A 12,168-nucleotide genomic window follows, 5' to 3' on the forward strand; every position below is an offset into this window, starting at 1 on the left:
AAAATTTAAGGATTTCTGCCTGAAAAAGAAGACCAAGGTGCGTTTGTGAGTTAATGGGGGGAAGATCTGTATGTGCAAGTGGAAACATAATTACTAAACCCTATAATACCAAACGAATATTGATGATCATTGACCTATTAAGGATACACTTTATTCTCTCCTGTTTTTGTTTGGAACTGTAATATTATTGTTGTTTTTGCTAGTGTCAGACCACTGTGATATTGTTTTATTTTTTTCTAAAGTAGATGTATTGAAAACGACCGGCATTGTTTAAGACTTTAATTTGTATGACAGCCATTAAATAAACCCAATTATCTATATGTCTTAAAGGTGCTTTTCGATAGTGTGGTAATCGATTTCGCAAACTGAATAAATGTATTCAAAATAGCACACCTTATGTATAGCTAGAACAGAAAAATATTGTTTTCTAAAGTAATTTATGGAAACACCTATGCTTTCTCTGTGTCGTTAGGCTATTTACGAGATCGTTTTCATCTTACCGTTTTGTTGACCGCTTTTGTTTACATCATCCGGTGATTATGCAAGATATCAAATCAGTCTTTTATTTTCGCAAGTTTATATTTTAAATGAAAACTGACGCATCCAAGCCTTCTGTTAGCGGGGAAGAACGGTGTAGATATTTTTAGAATAGGATCAGTTTTAATTCGGATCAAATAGAAAATCAATGTTAGCTCTCTATAGGCTTACAGATTGGTACATTTGTAAGGATTTCATAGGGTGACATCTGATAATAATGATAAAAATCCAGAGTTTGGAATTATTTACTCTTGTAAAACAAGTTCGAAGCTCATTTTTATGAGAAGTTAATAATATATAAAAAAAAAATTACAGGCTTGGATTTTGATGCTTTAGTAGCTGTTTAGCATATTGTGTACCATACCCAATAAATTACAATAGTGAGACATATATCCAGATGTTAATTGAATTATAAGGTGGAAATCTTATACCAGTATAAAATATGTATTCAGTGTCAAAAGTAACACAATACTGTTTTTCAGATGAATATGTGTGTGGAAAATATTTGCTTGACTGAAGAAATACCAATTTATTGAAAAAAAACTTGGTAAATATGTAATTTAATGTACCAGGCAACGTGTCTGTCTGTCTAGGTGCGTTTGCGCGCATGTATTCAATTACAATGATTTAAGGTATTGCAATCCAGGTATCTACTGGACTGTTATCTTGTACAGGACAGAGGATCATCAAAGCCTATCTTACTAGTAAGGTTATAAATTATGCAATGTGAAAATAAGAAAAAATGTTGTGCGTAATCAGTATAATGTCACCTCTATAAAGAATCAGTTTTTTCTTGTGCCTGTTAAGTTATGGGACTTGCCAGAATGAGAGTTAAATGGATGCTTTTTCTGTGTGTGCAAAATTTGCATTCAAAATATTTGCTACACTTTACTGTTTATAGATTCTGTAGAACTCATAATTTTAAGGATGTTAATTATTTTTGTAACTTGTATCCTTTTATAAAGCACCCTTGTAGTGGTGAAGTAAATTTTAAATAACTTTGTTGAAATTCACAATTAGGACCATTGGTACTGTGTTTGTTATCTTGTTGGGGAGAAAATAATTTCCATGAAAAATTGCTAACCATATGTTTCTGTTCTTTGAGGTAATACTCAGTGTTCAACATGTACTCAAGAAAAATCTCTCCACTATTAAAGAAAGTAGGAAAGAAACTGGAAAACTTGCATAACGTTTAAACCTAACTCCGTGTAACTATACTGACCTGGTGTATGATAATTTTTTTTTATTTTGCATTATGAAAGAAAGAATTTTTAGCCAATTTTGTTTCGGCATACTTTAGCTATTTTAGAGCAAACCTAACAATTGGATATTATTTTAGAGTGGATCCTCAAAATGCTAGAATTCAGTGCAGAAAGTATATCATTTTGTATTTAATGATGCTTTTTAAAAGTGGATTTATCAAATATTTTCTAAATGTATGTTGTGTATTTCTTTGTACAAGTGAATAATTTAGGTATGGCTATTTAAAAGAGATGGATTAGCCTATAACCAGGGCTGGTTCTGCCTGGTAACTTTGACAGTGATTAAACCAGTTTGAGAATGTTGTGTTATTTGAGATAAGTGGTGTGCTGGCTAGCACTGCTGCTTCACAGGAAGAAGACCGGAGACTCAACCAAAATCTAGGACTTTTCTCTTTTTTTGTGGAGTTTGCATGTTTTCGCAAGTATGCATGGGGTTTTTAATTCAAATATACCTGATTTTCTCTTGCATCTCAAAGAAGAGTATGTTGGGTTGATCAGCAACTCATGATTGGCCTGTTGTAAGAGATAATGCCTTATTATAGACTCTTCAGTATTACTTCCCATCTTGCTTCCACTTGGGCCAGGATAAAATGTGGAATTCTGTAACCTTGTATTATAATAAATGAGTAATTTATGTGTATCAGAATAATCTTATTTGAAGATATGTAATGTAAATGAACAGATTGTTTTTCGTTTTAAACCAATAAAGTCAAAAGTTTGTTCAGAGGGATAACTAGAGAAATAAAAGAACACTTTTAACACGTAGTTAATGTGTCCAATCCTATTTGGTTATAATTTTAATACTTAATATTCCAAAGTGTAGTGACATTTTGTCATTATTTTTAAAAGTGATATTCTTTAAAACCACAACACTCTTTTTAAGCTTTTTTTCTTGGAAGGTGTCAACCATTGTACTACAAAAACTGTGAATTGAATGAAGTTAATTGATTTCTTTGTAATTTCCAGGTTAAGATTTACAGACATATAGCACCAGATCATCTGCTGCAGGTATGCCGATGTATTGGCCCTCTTTTGGAAAAAGAGGTTCCAGCAAGTGTTCCTGGAGTGCAGTCTTTACTTGGAGCTGGACGACAGTCTCTGCTTCGTACCAATAAAAGTATGTAATGTATGTTTTGTATATTGATGATGTTTTTTTTTGTTTTTATTGTGTTGATTTTAAACACCATCCCTTTTTATTTGTTTATATAAATAGGTTGTAAACATGTTGTGTGGAAAGGAACTGCTTTGGCAGCCCTACATTGTGGAAGGCCTCCAGAGCCACCACTAAATTACGGAAGACCGGCAAATATAGGTAAGTTTGATATTTATGGGCTTGAAAAGAATACTATGTGCTTTGTATATTATTATAATTTGAAACTCCGATTTAAAAGTTTACATGAACAATTTGTTTCATAAATAAGATCTTTCACTATATGTGGGTATAATAGCCAATACATGTTTTTAAAGGTGTTTGTTCCAGTTCATGGTGACAAGGGATTAAAAACCTCTCTCCAAAGTTCAGGGTTTTTTGCAGGGTACAGACTCTTGCATAGACATAGAAGCAGAATGCTAAGGATGCTTTAGTACCCTCTACTGGATAACAACACCTGAATCTTGTAATCAGTAATTTTATAAAAATGATGAAAATGTGATTTAACATTACTGGCAGTTGGTATTGGTTAAAACAATGGGCGAGGGACTAAAAGTTAGCACTTTGTGTGTTTTCCCCTAAAAGAACTTTTATTAGTGGGTGGTATTGGTTTCTGACTTATATTTGAGGGGTGTCAGAAATAAATAATAAAATAATAGTAGCAACAAATAATTGAAAGATGTCTTTTTATGAAAAAACAAAATTGTATGCATATTTTTCACTGAACTGCCATAAAATCATATCCATCGGAAAAAATACATAAAATTTGTAATTGAATCTCATTCATAAAAAGTATACACATTAATTCCAAGATTGTTTCTGGTTTTCATGCTGATTCCAAGTTGCATATTGTGTTTTGTGTATAGTAAAAGGTGAGGGTCATTGTGGTAGCCATACAATGTAGTAAACACTGGAATAAGAACATGAGGAGCATGTGAAAATAAACAGACATCATACATAGCCTTGTTTTCATGTGCCCACTTTGAAAATTCACAGCAGTTTAACAAATTAATACAATTTACTTCAAAACTGGATGCTGTAATGTCTTTTCCCTCCTCTCAAAGTTGGTACCTATAGATTACTAGGTGGCTTACCCACTAATTTAAATGACAGGGGAATCACTGCCGAAAAACAGCTACATGATCACATACTGGATCTTCAAAAATATTTTTTCTAGAATTAGTTTTAAACAAATAACTAATTCAAACATTAAGTGGATTTGATAATTTATGAATATGATTGAATAATCATTTTCAAAACAGTAAGGAAAGTAACACAGAAAATGGCATCCCCTAATCAGGTTAATCAGAAAAATTTAGTTGCCTTTGTGGAGGCTTGTAATTGAACTTGTCACTAATACAGTATGCCATTTTTGTGCAGTCTGCTAACAAATTTGGGACTACTATAATGAACTATTTGAAATCACACTTCAGATGTGTCTACTGTATTGTGTTTGTCATTATGCAAGAGAGCTTTCCATAATGATACTAGGGATTATGCACTGCTTTTGCTTGTGTAATATTTCAGGACCATTCTTATTTTGTGATGTTCCTTAAAGTTTTAGGCCAAACACACATTTGCAGAACAATTAATATGAGGAGTGTGCAAATTGCTTATGGACATGGAAGAATAAATTATTTAAAATGTATGTACTTGGTTTGTTCTCATAAGTGATTTTTATTTTTTTCTTCAAGAAATTTCAGGACCGAAATTCAAAATTACTGCGCTAACAGGGCTACAAATCTCTTTTCATATACAAATATGGACTCAAAACTAACTTGAGTTTTAAAGTAACACAGCTATGCATCTTCAGATAAATAATGCTTGGTTAAGATCTGTTTTCTTAGGAAACACCCTTTAGTTACAGTTTATTTAGTGCCTTTGTGGCATAAGTGCAAGTCTGTGTTTTTATTTTTTTTTTAATTTAATTTTACAGCGGAAACTATTTTTGGAAGAAAGCTTAATGGAAGTTACAGACTTGGGCAGCTAGTTCCAACTGCTGTTTACCAGCATATGAAGATGCATAAACGAATTTTAGGGCACCTGTCTTCAGTCTACTGCATTACTTTTGACCGTACTGGCAGGAGAATTTTTACAGTAAGTTTCTGCTTTTCAGATTTTCTTTATAAATTTACTCATTTTCTTTTTTTTTTTTTTTTTAAAATTAGGCTGTTAATTTGCTATTTATCATGAAAAGAAGCATGTTTGTAAAATTTGCTCAGTAAAAGTATTCTGGTTGCAATGTGTTTTGATAAATTTGCTGTCTGCTTGAATTTTGTTTGTAGTTTTATAAAGACCGCACAAAATACGCAGTATCTGATTGTTTTAAGGGCTTTTAGATGCATTTTGTTTTTGTTGAACATTTGTGTCTGGGTTTGAACCATATTACAAGTTTAACATTTATTTTGTATGCAGTACTTTTGAAATATTACAAATTGAGTGTAATTTAAAAAAAAAAAAAAGGCCTTGTTATGCACCCTGTTCTTAAGTTGTTTTCTAATAAGTATAAAATGGGAAAAAATATTGTGTTGTGTTGGTTTAGGAAAAAAGCCAAAGTTTTAAAAGTAATTTTTGTGACAATGTAGTTTATAGATGGCCTATGGGTTAGATAAAGCAATTTTATTTATTTTTTATAGGCTGAAGAGCAAGGGTTTGCTAACTGTAATCCTGCATTAATTAAATCAATGTTTTGTCAATCTTAGTTCTAACCATAGTTGAAGAGAACCTGATTGATCTATCCTTTACTGGTTTTGATGGGAAAAGTTATAAGAACACTAGCGCATTTAAAGGGCTAACTAAATGACAGTTGCAGTTTAGTTGGTGGAGTTTTTCTTTGTGTAGGGAAGAAACTATAATTCGCATTTGTTACTATTAAGGCCTGCTCTGAATGGCACAGGATTCTGCAAGTAAGGATAAGTTTGGCAGTTTTCAAGTCAAAGTTGTTTCTTCACTAAAATGGTATATATGCATTTGCCATGCAAAAAGTTAAGTACTTACTATAAATTAAAATAGAAATGTTCGACTTGAAAAATACTTAACTTGTTCTTCAATTATGCTACTTTTCCAAGTTGTGGCCCTCTAATAAACTGGGTATAGTGCCCAAAATGCTTAAGGAAGTGTCGCAGAAATCCAGGATAATGGTTAAAACCCTGCAGCCCTTTGTCTCATTGTCTAATGCCAGCCGTAATGAGCCCTCATTCTAAAAATTATGTATAAAAGTGGTGTAAGTAGGATTTTAACTAGAAACAATAGACAGCTTGAATGGTACAGAAGGGAGTAATTGGTGGCAGAAATATAATTTATTATTTACAAACCGATGTAATCAAAGAGAAAGTGAAGAAGCAAGAAACTTTGGCTGAAATGGTTTGTCAGACTCGGTTACATTGTTTGTTGTTTTCTTTAGATGCTTTGTCTGCACTTGTTCTTATTGGTCATAGTTAATTTCTGTGTAACTGTATTTTACACATATTGCTTAAACTTCAACAGCACACCTGATGCAGGTTAATAAAGTAGTGGTTAGCTAAAACAAGTGTTATATTTGTGGGCATATTAGATGGTAAACGCATATCATGAGGTGCTTTGAGGAGAAGGTTAAAAATGACTAAGCTAACATACTTTGACAGACCTAAAATAAAGGCTTTGTATTAACAAGGTTGTTGTCTGTGAGCAGTAGCGTGGCACATTGGATTTTTAAGATATGGTGTTTAAACTTTCATCAAAAAATTAGCAGAAACTGGGGAGATTACAAGCAGAAAATGTAGTGAAAGATCCAAAATGCTGACCATATTTGAACACTGTGTAAAGGTCCTCCTTAACCCCCTTAGCGTTACATTTTTTTTCCAAAAAAACATGTAAAAAGCACTGCATTTTTTATTTGGTATGAAAAATTATATTTTTATTAAATCTGAAAAGTATAACGACGATACAAATAATAGTAACAATGAATAAAAAAATATGAAATGAACAATAATAATAATACTATTAATGGTGCCAAAACAGTATATAATCTCAAAATGAGTCCTTTGTGCGGTAAATCTTAAAACACGGTGAAAGACACAATCCAGCATCACAGTCAGGACAATAATAGCGTGTTCCTTTTCGGATTTTCTTTCCAGATTTATGTTTTTTGAACAGCACACTGCACAAGTACGCATTGGATTCTGTTTTTTTTTATGTTGCAGGTATATAATCAATAAAACTTCTATCAATAAGATGCTCTGGATTGATCCTCATCTCTTTAGCGGTAGTGTGGACAGTGGATGGGCGGCATTGATTTAATTTTACATGCTAGCATGTAAAGTTTGCCTGCGATACAGTTTCGTCAGCTTTTTGTGTGTATAAAGTGAATGCATTCCAAGTGCACTGCTCCACCAGATGACAAAATATCTTTTTGTAGTATTTCTTTTGTTGCCTCTGCATAACGGGATAGAAAGTCTGTTCTTGATCCACACGATTTACGCCACCCATCACACTATTGTAGTCAACCGCAGTACAAGGCTTCTTAACCTGCTTGTTGCCTTTTGCCTGTACAGTGGCTGTAGCTGCATTATGTACAGTACTACGAAGTCAAACATCTTTATTGTTCTTCCATTTCAGCGCCAGCACTTTACGTTTTCCCAAGCTTCTAGAGTACCACGCTGTAATTTAGCTCCGCCAAAGGCTTCAGGCATGCCACAACAGTTAGGACGCACTGTTGCGTCAGTCTTTGCAGCAAGATGTCAAATAGCTCTGGCGAAGTACAAAAATTGTCAGTGGTTACACAGTAGCAACAAATACCCAACACAGCATCTGTCGAAGTCTGCACCAATGACGTAACAAAGCCATACTGATTGTATTTCAGATCAAATATTGCCCCTTTCCCCGTATAGAGAACCGAATTCCAAATGTATTCTGTTTTAGATTCACAAAACTTGTAAAGCTTTATGCCAAAGTTTGCTGTTTTTGATGCAATATACTGTATCCATGACAGTCTTCCCTTTATAAGCCATGAGACTGTCCTCAATGCTGACATTGTGGTCCGGAATGTAAATACTCTGAAATTATACAAAACGATTGTAGTAAATCTCCAAAATGTTCTTCATTTTGGGGGCTTTATGGGTATTCTCATCAAAGTGTTAATTGTTGGTAAAGTGCAGATATTTCATAATTAGTGAAAAACTATGCTCACAGTTACATCAATTTCTTTAAAGAATGGCAGCACTGACAACACTTCTACAACCAGAGTGATTCTGGGTTCTAATGCTTACACAAGACACATCTGTACAATTGCCCGAGGGAGACTCGGAAGTAACGCTTTTAGCATGGTTTCTATGGCCAAAGTAACGCTCGGGTCTAGTGCTAAGGAGGCTATGGAACAGAGATTAATTCATGAAGTGCTTGCTTTGCATAAGGCAGAGAAGTCTAGTACCTAAGTACATGCTTTTAACAAACAAAGAAAAAGAAATGGTCAAGTATTTTTATTTTTTTGTGGAAGGGCAACAAACTGCAAACACAGATTGTTATACATAGAAGACCTTAACGCATGGATTGTTGACCAGTGGCAGAAAGTCTTATGGAGTGTTAAGTCCAAATTTGAAAAAAAACAAAGACTTTATATGTCAGAGTTATTGGAGAGAAATACTTTGAGATCTATCTGAAAAGTGCAGTGAAACCCAATGAAGACTGTGTCATAGCCTAGGGGTGCATTTTCTCAGGTGTGGTAAGGGATGTGGCCAAATTCAGTGAAATACAGCTGAGATAAAATTTGGTTTGTCATGCTGTATCTTCAGGAAAAAACTTCTTGCTAAAACTCAGTTTTTCAGCATGGCAAGGTCACCAAAGCTACTGCAAATACAATTAAGACCTACTTCGAGTGGAAGTCAGCAGAAGGGATACCAACATGACCTTACCATCAACGAATATACGTTCAATCACATGTACAAGTTAAAGAACAAAAAGCAGCCAAAAGAAGAAAAAATGTGGCAAATCCCGAGAGAAGCTTGGAAGAATTTACGTTGAACTGTTTATTAAATGTAAGCAACTTTTTACAAAAACAAATTGCTTTAGTTTTGTAGCTTGAGAGGCCACAAAAATGTTTGACTTAAAATACAAAACATTATTATAGTATTAGACTTTTTTTTAGGTTCATTTAAAATAGTCACTGTCTCTTTGACAATTTTATTAAAATGGTATATGAGTTTTTGTTTTGGATAAGTTTAAGTCAATTGTTAAATGGTATTCTTGCAATTAGCAATAGTATGTGAGCAGGTTAGCCTGTTAACCAAGCATAAACCAGCTACTTTCCGTGAGTAATGGGTAGTGCAACTCTGTCTCCGTTTTGAGATGAAATCAAAGTTTGTTAAACCAGGGAAAGACAAGAGTATGACAGAAAGGGAGGATAAAAATAAATGGTGTCTGGCTATGTTGGAAGAAAAGGTGGTTAAAAGAAAATTGATAAATGCCTAAACACTTGGTGTCAAAAATTAGATGAACCGTGGTATTTGTTTCCTCACTGAATGTTCCAAGAAGCTACAGTATATTATGGCATGAGTGGAATTATGATAATGTTGCTATGTGACATGGATCAGACATACAGTACATCTTCTTGTACTTTCTGATTTACACGAATGTTGCTGATGCATCTGTGTCAGACCATGCATGCAAACAAAAAATGTGTTGCTACATTTACTGTGCAGCATGACCGGCCATTCACAATTACCTAGCCACTTACTGACTTGTGTCAAGGATTCAAATGTGCTTTCTTCTGAGGAAGTGGCCGCATCCTCCTCTTCATTTACAGTACCTGGAAAAGGATTGGCTTAAGTTGCATGCAAGGTTTTATTTATAATACCAAAAGAATGGGGAAATAATAAACTGTACCTTTTACTAGTTTTTGAAAGATATATGATACTTTATTTTACAGTTTTTTTTTTTGCTTAATTTAGTTATTTTTGATCTTTCTGCAATCTTTGTTGCATTTGTTTTTGTTATGTTGCATTGTGTTGAAAGACACTTTTTTTTTTTTTTAATTTTTAATTGTTTACAAATTTACTTAAGTTGGAAATGTTACTTTTTCTTTTTTTATTTTACTTATTATGCTAGTTTAATACTCATTTGTCCTAGCATTAGGAAGCAGTTGAAATATGCTCCTTATCTGTGTTCATTCAAATGTATTGTTACATTATTTATACAATATTGTTTCTGCACAAATTTTTACATTTTAGTTAGTATAGTTTTTGTAATATCTCCAGGTTCAAAGTTTGAAGCTCAGGAGACTTATGTGCTGTAGCTACTCCATTAACATGCCAGTTGACCTTGGTGCATGGGATCTGTGCGGCAGCTACTCCATTGATGTGCCAGTTGATCCGGAATGTTATGTATTGTATTTTCAATCATGTTTTCATGCATTTAGCATCTATAACTTTATAGTTGATGAGGAAATCCTTAAGAAAAGAAAAGGACATTATCTATTCTGTCATTTTGCATTCTTGAAAAAATCAGAAAGCAACAGAGGAAACTACGTTTTCTAATGTTTATTTAAATGTTCAGTTATTTTTTCAACTTTTGACAAACATAATGGGTGCGTGCATAGAAAAGAACTTCTTTCACTTTTGTGGTTTTAAGGTTTTGTGACTTGCCTATTAAGTTTTACTGAGCAAGAGTTAGTGGTTCAATGTGTACTGTAAGGACTGAATTCTGTACTGATTTACTAAGCAGTATGACAATAGACCTTCGCTCCATCATCTATTGTGAACATATTGGCATAATTACAAATTCAATAAACATAGTTGTTGACTTGTCAAAATTTCAGGATTAATTTCATCATTTCTTATTTCTCTTTGTATTTCAGAAACTGCCTTAGCAGCTCCACTAGCTGCCAGTCTGCCTATAGTTTAGCCTATTTCATTTTGAAACATAACTGCCTCATAAGTTTGATAGTAGTTGTTGTGCGAAGTGAACCTTTGAGAATAAAACTTGCAATAATGTGATGTAAATATTAGATTACCTTGTAAAAATGATCAACAAATGTAATTATTACTAGATGTTTGCAGTGCATCACTGTATCATGAAGCAACTTGTTTTAGATTGCTCAGTTTTTATTCTACGTATATAATAAAACAGTAAGGTCTGTGTCTAGTCATTCAGAGCAGTCAGATTAGTCTGCTTGTCCTCCAAAGTAGAAGTGCAAGTGTTAGAAACACTAGGAGGACAAACTGCATAGGAGGCACGCTGAGAGGGTCTCCTTCAAAGATGGAAAGTATAAAAGTGGGCAGGAGGCAAGAAGTTGAATTGAAAATAATGTCCGGCTTTATGGGAACACGCTCAACAGAGGGAATGCCAGTCAGGAGAGATGAAAACGCATGTGGATACCGAGGAAAGGTGCTGAAGTTGCACTTAGGACAAGAGGTGTCCTGTCTTCAGCAGGTAGCATGGCTAGTATTTTAAATAGAAACTGCTACTTATGTTACTTAATGCACTAAAATAATTGATATTTATTCAGCTTCATGGGTCTGTACATGTAACACCATGTGATCGTCCAATGTTAAGTACCTTTGACTTGCATTGGTTTCTGCATTTATTGCTTATACGGTTATTTAGAGGATATATGCTAGTGCTCATGGACATTAGAAGTTGTGTGTTTTATTGTTCCCCCATATTTTTGTTCTTGTATAAAAATGTTCTATTCTCAAACATACTAAAATGTTTCTTGTTGCATTTATTCAGATGCACCAGTTTTTACGATTTTTTTGGAAATGTTACAATTTTATTGATATTCATAACTTAATCAAAGATCACATGGTAGTGTTGTGACGAGTGTTAATGTACCATAGCTACAGGGATCTAGTTTAAACTCCCAGGTGCTCTGGTTTTCTTCCATCTTTCAAAGATGTTCATCTTAAGTTAACTGATAACTTAAACAAGGCCTGCTGTGATTATAATTGTCTGTGTGGCTTCTGATGCCCTAGCTGGATTGATTCTTTCTTTGTTCCATAAAAGACCATAAAGCATTGAGAGTAATGTAACCTGGGAAGAATCAAGTGAGAGTTTTGTCTTGGAGTGTTGGCAGTAGGTAGAAACTATTTGCAGATTAATACAGTTATTTCTTTCCAGACTGTTAAATTACATTATGCGATCCTAGAATTAAGGTCTACCAGATGTGGTTCACTGGTCTTGGTGGATGCCGTAGGACAAAGGGAAATAGTCTCGGGGAAGGGGCTTAAAGGGTTCCAAAGCTATAAG

At 33.8% G+C, this 12,168-nt stretch overlaps 1 protein-coding gene across 1 annotated transcript in view; it reads left to right on the plus strand.

Moving 5' to 3' along the window:
- LOC120525456 (pleckstrin homology domain interacting protein) overlaps positions 1 to 12,168 on the plus strand; it is a 187,714-nt gene that overhangs the window by 1,286 nt on the left and 174,260 nt on the right. The window contains exons 5-7 of the mRNA XM_039747772.1: positions 2,766 to 2,916; positions 3,013 to 3,111; positions 4,886 to 5,046. Coding sequence (XP_039603706.1) covers positions 2,766 to 2,916; positions 3,013 to 3,111; positions 4,886 to 5,046 — 411 coding nt within the window. The remainder of the gene's footprint in view (positions 1 to 2,765; positions 2,917 to 3,012; positions 3,112 to 4,885; positions 5,047 to 12,168) is intronic.

This window comes from Polypterus senegalus, chromosome 3 (assembly GCF_016835505.1).
Source record: "Polypterus senegalus isolate Bchr_013 chromosome 3, ASM1683550v1, whole genome shotgun sequence".
Lineage (NCBI taxonomy): Eukaryota > Metazoa > Chordata > Cladistia > Polypteriformes > Polypteridae > Polypterus > Polypterus senegalus.